The sequence below is a fragment of the Cheilinus undulatus genome, linkage group 15 (assembly GCF_018320785.1).
Source record: "Cheilinus undulatus linkage group 15, ASM1832078v1, whole genome shotgun sequence".
Classification (NCBI taxonomy): domain Eukaryota; kingdom Metazoa; phylum Chordata; class Actinopteri; order Labriformes; family Labridae; genus Cheilinus; species Cheilinus undulatus.
The window spans coordinates 24,147,318-24,164,643 of record NC_054879.1 but is presented as its reverse complement, the minus strand read 5'-3'; the positions used below and the strand labels follow the sequence as shown (position 1 = coordinate 24,164,643).

Genomic DNA, 17,326 nt, shown 5'->3' with positions numbered 1-17,326 from the left:
GTGACTGTTTTTGTTTTTGTTTGTAGAGGATGGCCGTCCTCCATCGACGATCCCAGAGAAACCAGACGTGCCATCCCCTTCACCTCAGTCAGAGAGGAGGAGCTGCTCCTCCAGTCCCTCCCACTCCCTCCACAGCACCCGACCACACCGGAAACCACACTCAGACCACCACAGACGGACCTCCACTGCCTCTGGTAAAACACTCATTAACACTCAGCACTGATGCTGTCTTATATGAAGTTTATGTGTTGGATCAGCTGTCTCCAGTGATGGATATTCCCTTTTTTTGAGGAGCTTTTATTTAGCCTCTCTGGTGCTGTTTTTCAGGCTTCAACTACTTTTTCAAGCGTTGGGGTAAGGTGTTCTCAAAAAATGATGATTAGTCGATCTTGTAGAATGATTGATGCTCTTTGAGTAGTTAAATAAATCAAATTTATATTAACTCAAGTTTGCTTAATGTCCTGATCATGAGCAAGTGATTCTTATTAACAGACTGGTAAATTCAAACAATTGCACTGAACCTTATTTTATTAAAATTAAATGTGCTTTAAATCATTTAAGCTTTTACAACTCCTCTATAAAACCAGTTGATCATTAGTCTTTGGCTTCACACATTCATTGATTGAATTATCTGTAATTATACAAGTTGGTTGTTGCTTTTAAAGATGCTTTTTGCAATGAATAAACTAATCAAATGCCACTGATAACCACAGAAAGAGTCAGGCACCAAATGTACTTTTAGCTTTAAATTCAGCATTATTATCATCAAGCTGCATTATTGAAATAGAAAGGAAATTTACTTGTTTTTTTACACATTGCTTTTTTACTTGGAAAGACTTATCCTGCAGCTTATAGCACTGATTTATTGACTGATATAATACATAGATTATCAAACACAGCAACATTCCTATATATAGAAAGTTAAAGTGAAAACCCATCATATTATTTTCTGAAGATATGATTAAACAAACTTTAACAAAGAGGAATTTATTATTATAAAATTTATTTATTTTTACTACATGAAATCGATGTTTATTGAAACAAAATGTGGAAAGACATGTACAAAAAACATAAACAACTAAATAACATAGAGTGATAGGACTTGAGAGACTTTTTCCATTTTTTCTGTCAAATTCCATATTTTTTCTTTTTATTGTTTCTAAAGCTTCAAATTTAATTGCAAAGGACATTTAGTTGTCTCAAATTTGACTACATTTTAGTTCAACAAAATAAAGTATATAGTTAAACTTTCCTCGGTTTAGAATAGATGTTCTGTCCTTCTGTTTTGATATTTTTATGCCATTAATTACAAAGTAAAACTGTTTCAATCTGGACAAAACTGTTGTGCAATATGAATCCTAATCAACATCCATACTAAGTTGGTTATCACATTAGAGAGAGCATTTGATGGTGTTAGCTTCACCAGTGTCAGGATATCTCACCTTTTCATGTCTGTTTTTGATTATCCCTAAACATGGACATTTGACGATAATTAATCACTTTGAATTAATTTTGTTTCTTTTCTTTTTAACAATTTCTTATTTTTCATAGATCAAATGACTCACTAATAATGCATCAAATTGAGGAATCAGTAGACTAGTTGGTCAAAAAGTCATTATAAGTTCCAGCACTAACAAAATTACTCAAATTGAAGTGGGGAAACTAATTTCTTGAGTATTTTGGATTATTGGCCAGAGTATGACTGATTCTGTATTGTTTACAGTTCTCAAGTCTTTTATTTTTGTCTTAAATAGGGATGTACCGAAACATTGGTTTAACTTCGGTATCAGCCGACTTAAGATTTGTTGAGAAGCATCAGCACCAGTGTGGCATGAAGCCATGCCAGTAGCTGATGTTGTTTTGCATCAGTTTAATGCTGAGATCAGAGAAGAGTAATTCTACAGGGCAGAGGAAATCTCTTCTGGAATTTTTTTTTCATGGTCAAATGTGAGAGTAATTGTTTGCATTGCAGTGTTTCCTGTAGGGAGGGGGAAATTTCATGGGGAAGCTTATTCTTTAGGAGATCTAAGCAAGTCAATTTTTGCATTAAGATGAAGAATGTGTTTTCCCCTTTTTATGTCAAGATCTTTGCAAGGATTGTTTCAAGGAACCACCCTGTAAACTTGGTAGTTTCTCCTGTAAAGTGCAGGAGAAACTATGCATTCCTTACAATAAAATAGTGTGTATACATCAGTATCAATATCGGCATTGGTTAAATGAGTTTGGAAATATCTGCATATTGGATATTGGCAAAAAATTCCAATACTGTGCCAACTGTGCAAAGCAAATGAATTGTCCAGATTCCATGTCTGTCATCAGGTGGATCCATCTTGCAAAGCTTCAAGCTGATACACTTGTTCCTGGTTAAAGAATGATCAAACCAGTCAGTGTCATTTGAGGAGAAAGAGGCTTTAGCTTCAGGCGTGGTTTAGCTGAAGCGACTGGAAACATGTAAACAATGGTGACCAGTGAAGAGATTAGCATGGATGCAGTTTGATCAGAACTAAACAACATTTCTTTATTAAAAGAAGAGCAAATAACCACACTGCAAATTTTCTTGGTGGAAAAGATGATTTGCTCATCCTCTGACCGCCTTCAGAAAGAGTTTAATTTACCGACTGGCTCCAGTGGCAGTGAGGAATCGTGTAATGGCATGACGCTGGCTGCCTGTTGAGCTTACACTATGTTGTCTACCACTCAGCGGCATCACTATGTCATATGTTTTGTTGCTGTGATTAGCTCATAATTAATGTGACAGACAGAAGGCATGCCCAATCACCCTCTGAGTTTTAGTTAGGCTAACTATGAAGCACTACAGGAAGCACTGCATTGTTGGAGTCTTACAAAATAAGAAGTAATGAAGCAAACTATCAGTATCCGTATTGGCGATCGGATAAATTGTTATTGTAAACATCGGTATCGATATTGGACCTGTTTTTCACAATCGATGCATCTCTATTTTTCAATGAAATGTGAATTATCTTTATCTTGCTGTGTTAAAATTAAGTTAACATGGTTGTGAATGTGTTTACAAATCATACTTTTATTATTGAAGGATCTGCAAAAAAAAGGAGCAGATTTTCTGGACTGACTTACAGGGGAAAAAAGTTTATTTATAAGTCAACACCATTTTTTCCAAATGTAAGCTTTGATTCACAAATACATTGGTTTTTAAAGTGGGGGTTTTGACCTCCTTGGGGGCCATCAATGGATGCTGATGGGGGGCACAGAAACTTGGGAAATAGATAAAGAAAATTGGGCAAAAAATAAAGTAAAAGATTACTTTTGAAAATAACATTTTAATATGTTTATTTTTAAATGTTTATTAATCACTGAAATTTGCTATATAATGATCTACATATTATTTTTCTGGTCTAATCCTTTAATTGAGAATAAAAATATCACATAGCACTTCTGCCAGTAAGAATCACTGAAAACTAGCCGCCTTCTTCCTCTAAAAATAGAAAAATGTCTAAAATGCACAATATTATCATCATCATATCATATCATAACAATTTCAGCAGATATTTGCACACTCGCACTTAATTTGAAGGGGTATGCATAAGGCTGATATAACACAGTTATAATCATGGCATGACACCTGTCATTCACATGAAGGAGGCTTTATGAACATTTATGAATGTTGTTATGAAGTGTCATTGGGTCAGTTATGTGACCTTTAATACAATTAATGGAGAGCATGCCCACTTTAACACACACCACTACACCACTGTACATCCCGAATCAAGAGTTGAAGTTTCAGTGTGTCTTGCACTCTGTCTGGTTGCCCTGCAGCTTTTTCAGTTATCAAACAATGTCAACTTTGCATTAAAGATAATAATATGAATAAAGAAAATTACTAAGATGTTAATGTGATGTTTAATTCTTATAAATTTGTCATCACAATGTCTAAGGAATAAAATACATTTTGCAAAAGGGGCCCTGCTTGATTTGAATGCTATAAGGAGGTGCCTAGCATGGCCAATTTTGCAAACCCTGCACTTAAGTAAAGATAGAGGAGGTTTCCAGTTAGATTGCCTCAGCCTGCAATTGTTAAAATGCAGCCATTGCACCCCATTCGCTGCAACTGCAACATTTTGGGGCAACTTTGCAGGATCGAAGAATTATGAACGTATCTCTACATTGATTTTATCCATTATGTTGTTAAACATGTATCGTCAGTTTCTTTGCCTGTCAGTACCAAATACAAACTTTTGCTCCTTTTTTATTTCAGTGCCTAAATATGTAAAAAATGTGGCTTTCGAAACTAACTGAAAATTATGTTTTTGGTTAAATTTTGTGCAATATTCATTAGTTACATCTGTGCGTGTTCAGGCTGTAACATGGTTCTCATGTCTTTTCTGATTCCAGTGGATTGGCCAGGTGAGGGTCTCCTGCAGTGTGTGGTTTTTACTAAAAAGCTTTTAGTTTGACTGTAACAACATGGTCTGAAAGAATTGACTCACACAGACAGTCTGTAGTGTGTCTGAGTGCATGCATGTGTGGGTTTGATGATTTTTGCTTTGTCATTGAAGCACTTCCTCTTAGCCCTTTGGTTTGCTCTAATGTTTGCCTCTTAGGAACTAATACTGGAATGATGTTTGTCATGATGCTAACATGTTTTTGTTTTTTGATTGGCTAATTTTCATATGTTATTTATACACACATTTGAAACTCCAGAGGAATTTATTCAGAAGGTGATAGAGTACATTGTCAAATGTTTGTCACATAGCTGTGAAAGGCACTCTAATGAAGAGAGAGAGTGATTTGTTTGTACCTAACATTTGATAGAGTTCTAAAACAGGCATGTTTGACAACGCTGCAGGATGCAGTTTGAAGAATAAGTCATACTTTTCTCTGTATTTTGTTCATACGTGCTCCTTGTGGGTGCTGGTTTGTGTCTTTTTGTCTGCATGTGTGATTTTAGATGGCAGCAGGAAATCAGATACTCCTCTGAGCAATCACGACCCTCGCACAGCTGTGCAGCTTCGCACAGCGCTGAAGAGACTAAAGGAAATCATGGAGGGAAAGAGCCAGGTATTTACCAACATTCTGACCTTAACTCTTTGTTTTGCATCTTTGCAACAATGTCTTTGTATTTGAAAAAGGAACAGTGATGCCCTCAACAGCCCATACAGTTAACCAGTTACCCTAAATTACTTAATGAATTCTTGGTATTTCAAATGTGATGATACAGCCATAAACCATCAACAGAAAGCCCAGTTAACTGAATCAATTCAGCCCTCTTTGTATATGAAGTCTGTGTTCTTTTATGGTTCTTCCTCTTCAGGACAGTGATCTGAAGCAGTACTGGATGCCGGACAGCCAGTGTAAAGAGTGTTATGACTGCAATGAGAAGTTTACAACCTTTCGCCGCCGTCACCACTGCAGACTGTGTGGACAGATTTTCTGCAGCCGCTGCTGCAACCAGGAAATACCTGGAAAGTTCATGGGCTACACAGGTAAGTGACAAACTCGAGAGTTATTTATTTGATGTAACTGTAAAAAAAAACCACATTTTTACCCTGTTTTTTTTTTACTAACAGTCCCTTAGGGGTGAGTTGGGATTCAAGAACAGCAGGAAGTAATCAGGAATGATTTTGCAGGCACGGATTATCACCTTTATATCACACTACTGTTCCGCAATACCGAGTATTCTTACGAAGACAGAAATTGTCATCATAACCATGGACTGTAACCTCGTCTGCCATTTTGAATTTCTGCTGTGTGTGGCATCTCAGGAAGATTTCAGGGGCAGGCTGCCTGAATATTTCGAGAAATGTTCAGAAATTCATGTTGTGAAGTGGCTTAAACAGCTTAACCCATTTGGACCCAAGGCCACCTAAGAGTCTCTGTCTAAAACCAAAGTATCATTTGAAACAGCCTCCAAAAACCTGGAAAACTTTTACTTGAATCTTTATTTTGTAGCCTCTGTGGCAGATAGAGACATGTAAATAAAATAATGTTGTCAGCGTAAATCCTGGACTCTTAACACTGAATCACTGCCTGTGCTCTCAAGTTTGTTTTTTAAAATCATCAGTCAGTCAAATCATAATCCTCCTTTCCCTGAGCAAGAGAAGACAAGAGCTCCCATTACTTAGGTTGTCAGCCATTGTATTTGCGTCTGCTTGGTTTTATAAACCTCCATCAGCTCTTCCATGTGGAGGCTAAAGAGGCTAAAACCAAGTACATTGGTCTTGTGTCTTATGAACTGCATGGTCTTGCAAAATGCACTCATATCACATCAGGTCTTAAAGGCAAAAGCTCATCAGCATCTCACCTGGTCCTTGGTATATACTGTACTCAGGAATTTTGCATTCAGTCTTAGGGAAAATCCTCCTCACAACTGCATGTCTGTGCATCAGTGGTGGAGTCGGTTGCTGCTCCAAAGGAGGGCCAGGGGTTTCAATTCCAAATCCTGCAGTCACATGGCAGTATGTGTTTGAGCAAGACACTTAACCCCAATTTACTCCCACTGCTGCATCAGTGCCGTGAATGTGTGGACGTGTATAAATGGTATTGAATAATAGTAAAAGCTAGAGCTGTGGATTTTGACTGGTTTGTGAATTATAGATTTAATTAAATTATCAAGGCTCCCATTGGATTGGATATCATGATGCATCCTGATTCATCAAGATAGATTTCATCCTCAGTTTTCTACTCTTAACATCAGTGTTAATCTCTTTTCATTAATAATGATATACCCTACTGAACCCTACTATATTACAAAAATGATAGTTTTTTGTAATTTGAGAATCACCTTTTGTATGAAAACACAACAGAGGTGCAAAACTCTGAAACTCTGCATTCAGTAGGATTAGTGAAGTCCCCTTGCATCACAGATTAATTTACTGACCAATGATTTATTTTGGTAGTTCGTTTAAATTGCTCTTTTTCTTTACTCTTTTTGATCTTTATCTTTCTTTCTTTGTGGTCCCTCTGTCTTCAGGTGATCTGCGGGCTTGTACGTACTGCCGTAAGCTTGCTCTAAACTACGCTCACTCCGCGGACTCAGGCTCCATCGGAGAAGACCTGAGCGCTCTATCTGACTCGCCCTGTTCTGTGTGCGTACTGGAGCCCACTGAGCCTCGGACGCCTTCAGGTGGACGAAAGGCCAGCAGGAACATTTTCCTGGAGGAAGACCTGACCTGGCAGAGGTGAGCACGTACTGACACCAGAGCACCCACGGACAAAACCAAATCAAATCAGGGAGATCTTGGCAGACTCTTCACTTTGATCGGATCAGAGCAGATCGCTATAAAAAGATTTCCAATCAGATTTTCTGTAAATACTGTCAGAGAAAGACTGTGTTTGATGTTATCAATAGACCTTTATTAGCTTGGGGGAATTTTTCAACACATTTAGAACAACTGGGGAGCTCGGCCTTATTTGTCTGAGTATCCTAACTCAAGCTCTGTGGTGCTTCATTTTCCTATTTAATGTCATAATTGCATTCATAAGGACAATTACAAACAGATATAGGTCACCCTAAGTTTCCAGATAATTTTCTAAATCTCATAGCAGTTAAAAAGCTTATTGTGCAGGGTGCTGGTTGACCTAGCAGTTAGGTTGTGCGCCACATGTACAGAGGCTTAGTTGTTCGACTTGGACCCTCAGCCCATTTCCCACCTCACTCTGTGTTCTCTCCTACTGATTTCATACTCTGTCCTCTAAAATAAAGGCATAAAAGCCTGAAACTATTTTTGCCACAAATGCTGAACATCATCTTGGCTTGGGGGGTAGAAAATGGTAGAAAATTTTAAACCTGTCTGCTATCTCTAAGTTTTGGTTTCAGACCACACTGGTATAGCAGAGCAGCACTTATTTATATAATCTATCTAAAAGTTTACATCATCAAATACATCTCTTTGTACTCTAGGATAAAGGAAGTGTCAGCATCTGTGTTTTTCTGTTTTTAGGCTGACAAAGCAAGTTCGAAACAGCATTTTTTTAAAGATGTTTTGGGGCCATTTTGCCTTTATTTGTATAGGAAAGATGACGACAGACAGGGAGTACACCGCTCTTTACACCAATGTTTTTGATTGAAATAGCTAGCTTTTGATTTCAGTAAATACAACTTCCTAATGCTGCAAATTCAATGAATGACCATTTTCAGTTCTTTACAGCCTATAAAATCTTTTAAAACTCTGTTTTGCATAATAATGTGAAACAGTGCATTTTGAGGTTTTTTTTTTTTTTTTTAAATAATGGTTATCATTATGAGGTTTGTTCAAAAACATCTGAATTATGCTCTAACGGCTGATGACTTGAAAAACATTCTGACTGTCATTTGTATGAATATTTAGGAAAATAAGAGAAAAATGTCATTTGCATAATAATGTGGAAAGCAGTGTATGGAGAGATAGAATGGAGTAAGACATGCACCGAAACAACTGAGCTAAACTGACACCAGAGACAGAATTTTACCTGGTGACCACAGATGGAAAAAGTACACGACAATTGTGCTCAAGTAAAAGTACAGTTACACTGGTTAAAATGTACGTAAGTAGAGTACTGTTCTATAAATCTTACTCAAGTAATAATAAGTAAGAAATAAGTAAGAAGTATTAAGTGTCTGATATAAAGTAGCTACTGAAGGATTTTATAGTAAAATATTTTTCCTTATTGGCAAGAACAACAAGAGAATAGATCTCCAACCAGGTTGTTCAGGTACGGTCATGGTTGCATGATACATTTTATTTGATAAAAAATAGCACAGTTTGGACCTGGAACAAGATATGTGACAAATCAAAGAGACAAGACAGAAACAAACATGTTTTGAAGAGCATCATGGGTGTTTTTTGGCAAAACTTTTGCTTCCAGGAATACATTCTTAACCCTGTGAAAAGGTTCAAGGTTTTTTATTAGTACTCAAAAGGGTAAATTTGTTGTGCAGACAGGAGTCCAGCATCCCTGAGACAAAAGTGACAACAGTAATTCACAATTCAAGACACAATCCACAAAAATACATTAAAATTTGACAATTAAATGACAAAACAAACACTAATGATTGAAACCAAGTCATGGTAAAATGCTCTAGAAGACATCCATCCTAAAATAATATTCCAAAAGTGCTAAAATGCTTTTGAAGGCTCCCTAAAATAATACATATTCTATTGAGGTTAAAGTGCATCATCTTGTGCTTGTTTTATTTAGAAGTGCAATAGCTGCAGGTACAAAAGTGTTCCTGTAGCATTTAATTCTCCCTTTAGAAGCAATAAGCATCAACCAGAGTGAAGAAGCTGAAACTCTGAATTTAAAGGATGCCAACCCACCAGTTGAGAACCGCTGCTTAAGACAATGTGCTGTTGTGAATGGGTGAATATGACAGGTATTTTCTTTTTTGGGAAGTCAGAAGACCAGAAAGACACAATAAAAGTTTAAGTCCATGTTTTGGTCAGAAATATGAGCCGATTCATCAACTTCAGCCTTTATCTCTACAAAACAAAAGACACTGTAAAGAAGCCTTAAAGATTGACTTCAACTTTAGTATAGTTTTCTTTTATTTGCAAAATTTAAAAAGGACAATTGTAGAAAACATGCAGAGCAGGAAGAGGAAGAAAACCTGGCGAGCTTATTTTAGGCCTCCATCTGATAAATGTTAAAATATCACAAAATGTGAGACTCAGATTGGTACACTAAGAACAATGTGAACACTCAAATATGAGGAAATGTATTGTTGTTAACATGAAATGCCACACGCAAATACCTCTGGCCACAGCATCCTCCATCTTGTTGTTAAGATTGCATTTCTTTACCAACTACCTGCTGCATTTCATATCCTCAGCGTTCCTTCTGATCGAGTCGTTGCTAACAGGCAAAAATCTGAAGAGTTTGAAGTTTTCAGGGCTGTTTTCCTCAGAAAGTCCCTTGAACTGTTTGGTCTGATAACATCCAGCACGGGCTCTGATTTCACGCCTCATTCCCTCACATGTTTATAGTCTTCGTCACACAAACTAAAAATCCTCCTGTCTACAACAAACCTGACGTGCTTGTTTTCAGTTTGTCATTGTCAGTGGTGGATTTGATGATTTCTGTGGTTTTAGCGAAAACTCTGCTGATCTTTGCTCGCACTTTCTCTTTCTTGACTGTCTGATCTTGTTGTTTTTGTGTACTTGTGTGCATGGTAAAGACTCATGGAACAGAACCATGCTAAAACATGTTAAAGATATAATATCTACATCAGCTGGCTCTGACTGCTCCTTTATAGGGAGGAATGTACAGAAAGCCTGCATGAAGATAGACTCATTAAACAGGATGTAAACATGAGAGTGACTTGGTCATCTCTGCAGCATGTGATCTTACAGTCCAGCATGGAAAAACGGTCTTAAATGATTGATTATTAACTTAAAAGAAGAAAATATGGAAGCATCTATTTTAAGAAGAACAGCTGCAGGAAGCATGACAGTAAAGACACAAGGGCAGCTCTATAATGATCCTCTGTGATTCAATATTAACCTAATTTGGGATGTTCTTCTTTTATTTTGTAATATTGAATTATAACTGTGCACACAGTTGGCTGTGTGTTAAATGTACGAGACATTTTGTTTAATGAAATATCCAACATTGCTTACATTTCTAACCCAATCCTTCTTCTGCTGCTGCTGTTTTGATTCAGTGTGCTTTCTTGCTTGTTTCTCTGCCAACCTGCCTCAAAGATATTCTTGTTTTCTCTCTCTCTCTCTCTTTGTGTCTCTCTCTCTCTTCTGGCATAGAAAAACTCCTATTGGGATGAGGAAGAAGTGAGTCTTGCTGTTTGTTTTATTCCTTTTTTCCAAATCTTTCTGAGCTTTAGCTGTCTAAGCCAATGCTTTCTAGTTCTTTCAAGAGTAACTAAACCCTGGGAACACTTACATATTTAGCTGAAAAATATGAGTATTGAAAGTGCCTATAAAAAGTATTCACTTCCTTGGATTAATTTGCACTTTTATTGATTTTATAAATCAGTCAATGTAATTTGTAATTCATGTCAGTATTTAGTAGTCACCATTGGCTGCAACCACAGCACTGTTGATAGGTCTCGATTAGGCTTGCACATCTGAGCACTGCAATTTTACTCCAGTCTTTGTTTCTAAACTGCTCAAGCTCTGTCAGGTTGAGATGAGGCATTAAAAGCTCTTTTCAAGTCCAGCCATTTGGATTGAAGTCTGGGCTTTGACCCGGCCACTCCAGAACATTCAACTTGTTCTTTTTAAACCATTTCTGTGTCGCTTGCTCTGTATGCTTCGGCTCATTGTCTTACTGTAAAATAAATCTCCCAAGCTGTAGTTCTCTTGCAGACTGAATAAGACTGTCTTCAAGGATTTGTCCTGTGTTTTGTCACATTTGTCACATTCATTTTACCCTCTACCTTTACAAGCCTTCCAGGGCCGGCAACTGAGAAGCATCCCCACAGCATAATGCTGCCACCACCGTGCTTCACAGTGGGGATTGTGTGTTTGTGGTGATGTGCAGTGTTTGTTGTCTTGTCTGATGGCCTAAAAAGCTCAATTTTGATCTCATCAGATCAAAGAACTTGCTTCCACTTGATCATGGAGTCTCCCACATGCCTTTTGGTGAACCTCTTGTCCAGTTTTAATCTGGGTTTTCTTCAACAGTGGTGTTCTCTTTGCCACTCTCCCATAAAGCTTTTCCCGGTGAAGAACCCGGCCAACAGGTGTATGCAGAGTCTCTCCCATCTCAGCTGCTGGAGCTTGTAACTCCTTCAGACTAGTCATCTGTGTCTTGGTTGCCTCTCTCACTAGTCTCCTTCTTGCAAGGTCATTCAGTTTGTGAGAACAGCCTGATATAGGCAGATTTACACACGTGACATATTCCTTCCATTTCTTGATGATGGATTTAACTGAACTCGGGGGGATGTTCAGAACTTTGGAAATGTTTTTGGATCCATTCCCTGACTTACACCTTTCAATAAGCTTTTCTCTGAGTTGCTTGGAGTATTCTTTTGTCTTCATGGTGTAATGGTAGCCATGAATACCGATTAACTAGTGACTGGACCTTGATCCCAATTTCCTGAACTGTGAGACTACTAGCACCAATTGGCTGGACCTGTGTTGAATTAGGTCAGTCACTTTAAAGGAGATTAATATTTATGCAGTCACTTATTTTACATAACATATTTTTATTCAGTTGGCATTACTTTGTAGAAATCTGTTTTCACTTTGACATTAAAGAGTTTTTTTGGAAAAAAATCTAAATTATATTGACTATGATTTATTTATTAAATCAATTAAGGATAAAACATCCAAGGTAGTGAATAGTTTATACAGGCTCTGTAGTGTTGCTGATCAGTTCAGGTCTAAATCATGATATTCGAGAATAGAATACTTGAATTCTACATATTGTTTAGGAAAAATTGCTTTTCACTTGCCTTGTACAGGTTAAAATCCAACTACTGCAATTCATTTTTCCTGCTGGCTGATATGGAAGCAGGCAACCTGTATGGTGCCAGTTTTTGTCACCTTGAAGCTAAACAGTTCCTGCCATTGTGTTCAGTGACTCTGGTTGCAGTGGTAAATTTCCCATCCATCCAAATCCTCTGCAGTAAAAAATGTCTACTAACTTCAGTGGTCGAAGCTGACAGAAGTGTGCAAGGTGTTAAACATTTCCTTGGAGATGTTGTTGTCACACTGGAATTGTAGGTAATTCTTTTCCATGAGATCGTCAGTACACTATGTTTTTGTACATCAAGTTGATGCCATCCAAACTTTTGTCTTCTACAATAACACAACTATGTTTCACACTTAGGTAGCACAGGGTAAGCCTACCTTATAGGCTTAGATAGATAGTTATGAGATTATGGCAAATAAAATCTAAAAGCACCATAGACTGTATGATCTTGTGGCTAATGGTGACACTTAGTGTGGGAGGGCATGCCTTATCCCTCCCTCCTGCTAGCCCTGCCCATGATGTTCTAAAGGCAGGAACTTCAGCTGAAACTCTGGGGTTTGGTTACTCTTTAAACTATTTCTTCTGCATGCTAACATTCACTGATCATAAATCAAATTAAATGCTACCAAAGAGTAAGTGTAAAAATAACTGCATAAAGAAAATAAGTATTAATAAGTATTCCCCTGTGTGTTCATCAGTATGATCCATCAGGAGCCTCAGAGCAGCGGCCTCAACCCTCGTCTGACCACGCTGCAAGAGGATGTGGTCAAATCTCCAGCAAGGAAGAGGTCAGTACTTGCTCTGAGTACATATGTGAAGTGTTCCAGCTCTGTTCAATACAGTTAGTCCAAACCAGCTGTGTAAAATAACCCTGTTTGTCTCCACACAGGTCAGCCAGCGTGACCAACCTTTCTCTGGACCGCTCTGGATCATCTTTGGTGCCTTCCTACGACAGCTCAGTCAGCCCTCCTCCTAGCCGAGCCGTGTCCGGCCCAAAGAGTGGCCCCAAGCTGGACCACAGTGAGGAGGAGAGGAAGATCCTGCTGGTAGCTGTTTATGCTTTCTTTGTCACTGACAGTTATGTCTTCGATTGAGTCGCCTACAGTCATTATTTATAAAGGGATAGTGGGACTGTGCTAAAGGTGTTGCTTAAGCTGATGAGCAGGGAATAATCACCTTTATCTACAGCTTTCAGCATTTATTTAACTCTTAAGCAAGTTACAGTCATTCTTTGGTTGGTTTGCCTGTCTATTAAGAGAAGTGCGACAAACTTTGAGATTTATTTATTTCTAACATCCTTTTTTGAACACTACTTGAATGTAGCACATTCTAACACAAGACCCAATTACATCATATCCCATTAGACATTTGGAAACATTTCAAACAGAATGGAAAACTGTGTAAATGGCCCTTTACAGAAATATCCCTGATAAATTCATGCTTTCCTGCATTCATCCTGCAGGATTCCTCCCAGCTGAAGGATCTCTGGAAGAAAATCTGCAACAACAGCACGGGGATGGAGTTTCAGGACCACAGATACTGGCTGAGGACATACCCCAACTGCATTGTGGGAAAAGAGCTTGTTAACTGGCTGCTAAGGAACGGGACCATCTCCACCAGGTATTTGTTTTATTCCCATATTTCATTTTCGGCCTGACATCTTATCCAAGTCTCCTGAAGGCCCTGCTCCTGCAGAAAATACAGACCTGGATCAGTTTTAGAGCAGATGTTTTGGCTGTGAGTTGTTGGGGATCTTCAGTCAGTCAGAAATGGTGTCAGTGTTAAGTGAGGGATGGGGGAACATGCATTTACTAAATTGACAGGAAAACTTCAGAATTTATTATTATTATTACCCACGCCGATAAAATCGGCAGGGGGTTATGTAAAGGGTTCCGTATCTTTGTTTGTTCGTTTGTTTGTTTGTTTGTCTGTATGTGTACAAGATAACTCGAGAACGAAAAGTCAGATCTTCACCAAACTTTCAGGGAATATTGGGATGGTGACAGGGAAGAATCGATTAGATTTTGGTGATGATCGCACACCCGTTCGTTTTTTTTTTCAGACTTCAAAATTTTGAACACCATAGTAATCAATGGGAGCGCAAGTTCCTCAGTGGCGCTGCTTAGGCATTTGGACATTTATCTCAAAAATTCTACTAACTACAATTATTTCTATGTTGTAAATGCATTTATGGAAAGCCACGATGTCATGTCCTTATATACACATGCAGGATCTCAGGAGGTTAATGATTTTTATGCTTCCTTGCAAGTGTTAGCTCTGATCCTAACCCATTTATGTTTCATTTATTTTTCATCACCCTTTCATTTGATGAAATCGGCAGGGGGATATGTAAAGCGTTCCGTATCTTTTTGTTTGTTTCTTTGTTTGTATGTGTACAAGATAACTCGAGAACGGAAAGTCAGATCTTTACCAAACTTTCAGGAAATACTGGGATAGTGACAGGGAAGAATCAGTTAGATTTTGGTGATGATCCGCACACCCGTTCGGTTTTTCTCGGACCTCGAATTATGAACACCATAGTAATCAATGGGAGCGTGAGTTCCTCGGTGGTGCTGCTTAAGCGTGGGTCTGCCGCCTCAGACGGCCATTCTAGTTCAAACTGTTGTGGATAATACGTTTTCTAATAACTATGTATTACTGTGTACTGTAAAACATTATTTCTGTGCTTATCTATCTTTATTTTCATTTTGAAAGCTGCCGTTGATCTTGTTTTTGTTGATCTCATGAGGATTTTTCTATCTTGCAGGGCTCAGGCTATTGCCATTGGCCAGGCATTGGTGGACGGACGCTGGCTGGACTGTGTCACCCACCACGATCAGCTGTTCAGAGACGAGTATGCTCTCTACCGCCCCCTTCAGGTAACAGCCTTATTCTGATGTGTTAACACTGGGGGTAAAAAAGCTCCCATAAATGTTGAAATAAAACAGTTTTACTTAAGAATTTTTGGTTCATTCGTTGATGGTGACTGATTCAGGAGGGTCTTCTCCCCTGAAAAGGCCAGAGCACACACCATCTCTTAACTGCTTTAATGTATATTCCTGTTTAAATGAGGAATTTTATGTTCCACTTTCTGGCGTGTAGAGTACAGAGTTCTCAGAAACACCGTCACCTGACAGCGACAGTGTCAACTCTTTGGAGGGACACTCAGAGCCGTCGTGGTTCAAAGATATCAAGTTTGATGACAGCGACAACGAGCAGCTTGCCGATGAGACAGAATACACCATGCCAAGTATGTTTATGAAGCATAATTCTCTCATAAAGGCCTTTTAGCTTGGTTTCTTTGGTTTCGTTTTTGTGAATGAAACCAACATTTCTGTCCAGACTCTGCCAGTCCCAGCAAGAGGACATCAGTCAGTAGTTTCCAGTCAGTGGTGGACAGTGACTCAGCAGCTTCCATTAACCTCAACATGGAGACTTCCACTTCTTCCTTCCACATCAAGAAACAATCAAAGTACCCGCACGTACCTGCTGCTAATGAGCAGAAAGGTAAATATAACCATGAAGGAAGGAGGGTTCTGTTAAGATGTGATATCTAGATCTCAATTCTCAAATAAAGGAAATTTCTCTAATTATTTTGGGTTATTTGCCCTGCCTTTAAAGATATTATATTATTATGGCCGGGTGGGTGGTGTCAGGGGTGACGCTACCTGGAGCTTGCATACACAGAACTTTGGTTTATTGAAGGTTATGATGTTGTTTGAGTTGAAGTGGGAGCTAAGGGGCATATTATGGATGGGGTATGCACTTTATCAGAAACAGGTTTTTCTCATTATTATACCTAATAGTTGAACAGACTTAAACTTACATAAACTGATTTTTAACAGTCAAACAAGTCCACATTTAAAGATCCAACAATTATTAAAAAGAAGGGTGAATAAGAGGCTGATATTTTTGTCTGAAATCCTGCTTCTTCTTCTTCCTCTTTCAGCAGAAATTCTTGTATCTGAAGATGGTGGACAGAGCATTGTCATAAGTGATGCCTTCATTAAAGGTAGGTCGGAACTCTGCACATCGTAATATATAAATATACAAAAAACCCTAAATTACTCTAACTTACTCTTAACATTGCCCTCCTACAGAGTCTCTGTTTAACCGTCGCGTGGAGGAGAAAGCTAAAGAGATGCTGTTTACTCCACTGGGTTGGCACCACAGCTCTCTGGATCAGCTCAGAGAGGAGAACGGGGAGAAGATGGCCATGGAGAGGCTGCTGTGAGTGGAGATAATACAACTGTATTCTGAATCCAGTTTACTTTTACACATTTGCAACAGTCAAATCTGACAAGAACAGGAATCATTTTCACTTTAATTTAATACTTTTGTTCTTCCCCAACTGATTTCTATCATAAAAATACACACAAACACAATATTCATTTCTTATTTTCATTCTTTATTTTCATATACAGTACTGTTTAGAACTTATAGGCATATTTGGGCCAAAAAATAAGGCTGAAGTAAGGTGTAGATGTGGTCAGTAAGCTGCCTGAGGGTACTATCAGGCAGGAAGTTGGATTGACACATTGCTGATTGTGCTCTGGATGTCCTTGCATATTTTTGGAGGCATGGGAAAATAATGGGTTGAAAAAACATAAAGTCGACACCTTTAGGGCAGAGTAAGGGTTGGAAATAGGCATTACCTAAGGTACCATCCAGGCAGGTAGTAGGTTTGTCAGGAGCCCCTGGTCATGCTGTGGATGTCCCAGGGGCCTGAAAAACCAATGAAGTGACTGAGCATATTACAAACTTATGCAAATGACAGTAGATACATTACTAATTCTAAATTTCTATCTTTTTAAAATATCGGAAAAATTTATAGTACTGTGGTTGCTTTCTCTCCTGTTTTAATCTTAGTGAAAAATGGCAAAGCAAGGGCAATTTATTTCTGTAGCACATTTCAGCAACAAAAATTTAACACCGT

General features: G+C 38.3%; 1 protein-coding gene across 17 annotated transcripts in view; it reads left to right on the top strand.

The window, feature by feature from the left end:
• pikfyve (phosphoinositide kinase, FYVE finger containing) overlaps positions 1-17,326 on the top strand; it is a 54,221-nt gene that overhangs the window by 8,831 nt on the left and 28,064 nt on the right. For 5 of the 17 annotated variants that reach the window (XM_041807026.1, XM_041807027.1, XM_041807022.1 and 2 more), the window contains 14 exons: positions 27-194; positions 328-354; positions 4,928-5,037; positions 5,291-5,462; positions 6,950-7,157; positions 10,716-10,742; positions 13,089-13,178; positions 13,280-13,436; positions 13,853-14,010; positions 15,158-15,269; positions 15,493-15,640; positions 15,733-15,897; positions 16,340-16,402; positions 16,491-16,620. In XM_041807026.1, coding sequence (XP_041662960.1) covers positions 27-194; positions 328-354; positions 4,928-5,037; positions 5,291-5,462; positions 6,950-7,157; positions 10,716-10,742; positions 13,089-13,178; positions 13,280-13,436; positions 13,853-14,010; positions 15,158-15,269; positions 15,493-15,640; positions 15,733-15,897; positions 16,340-16,402; positions 16,491-16,620 — 1,735 coding nt within the window. Of the gene's footprint in view, positions 1-26; positions 195-327; positions 355-4,371; positions 4,384-4,927; positions 5,038-5,290; positions 5,463-6,949; positions 7,158-10,715; positions 10,743-13,088; positions 13,179-13,279; positions 13,437-13,852; positions 14,011-15,157; positions 15,270-15,492; positions 15,641-15,732; positions 15,898-16,339; positions 16,403-16,490; positions 16,621-17,326 lie in introns of all 17 variants that reach the window. The other 12 variants (XM_041807025.1, XM_041807018.1, XM_041807030.1 and 9 more) reach the window with 8 other exon arrangements.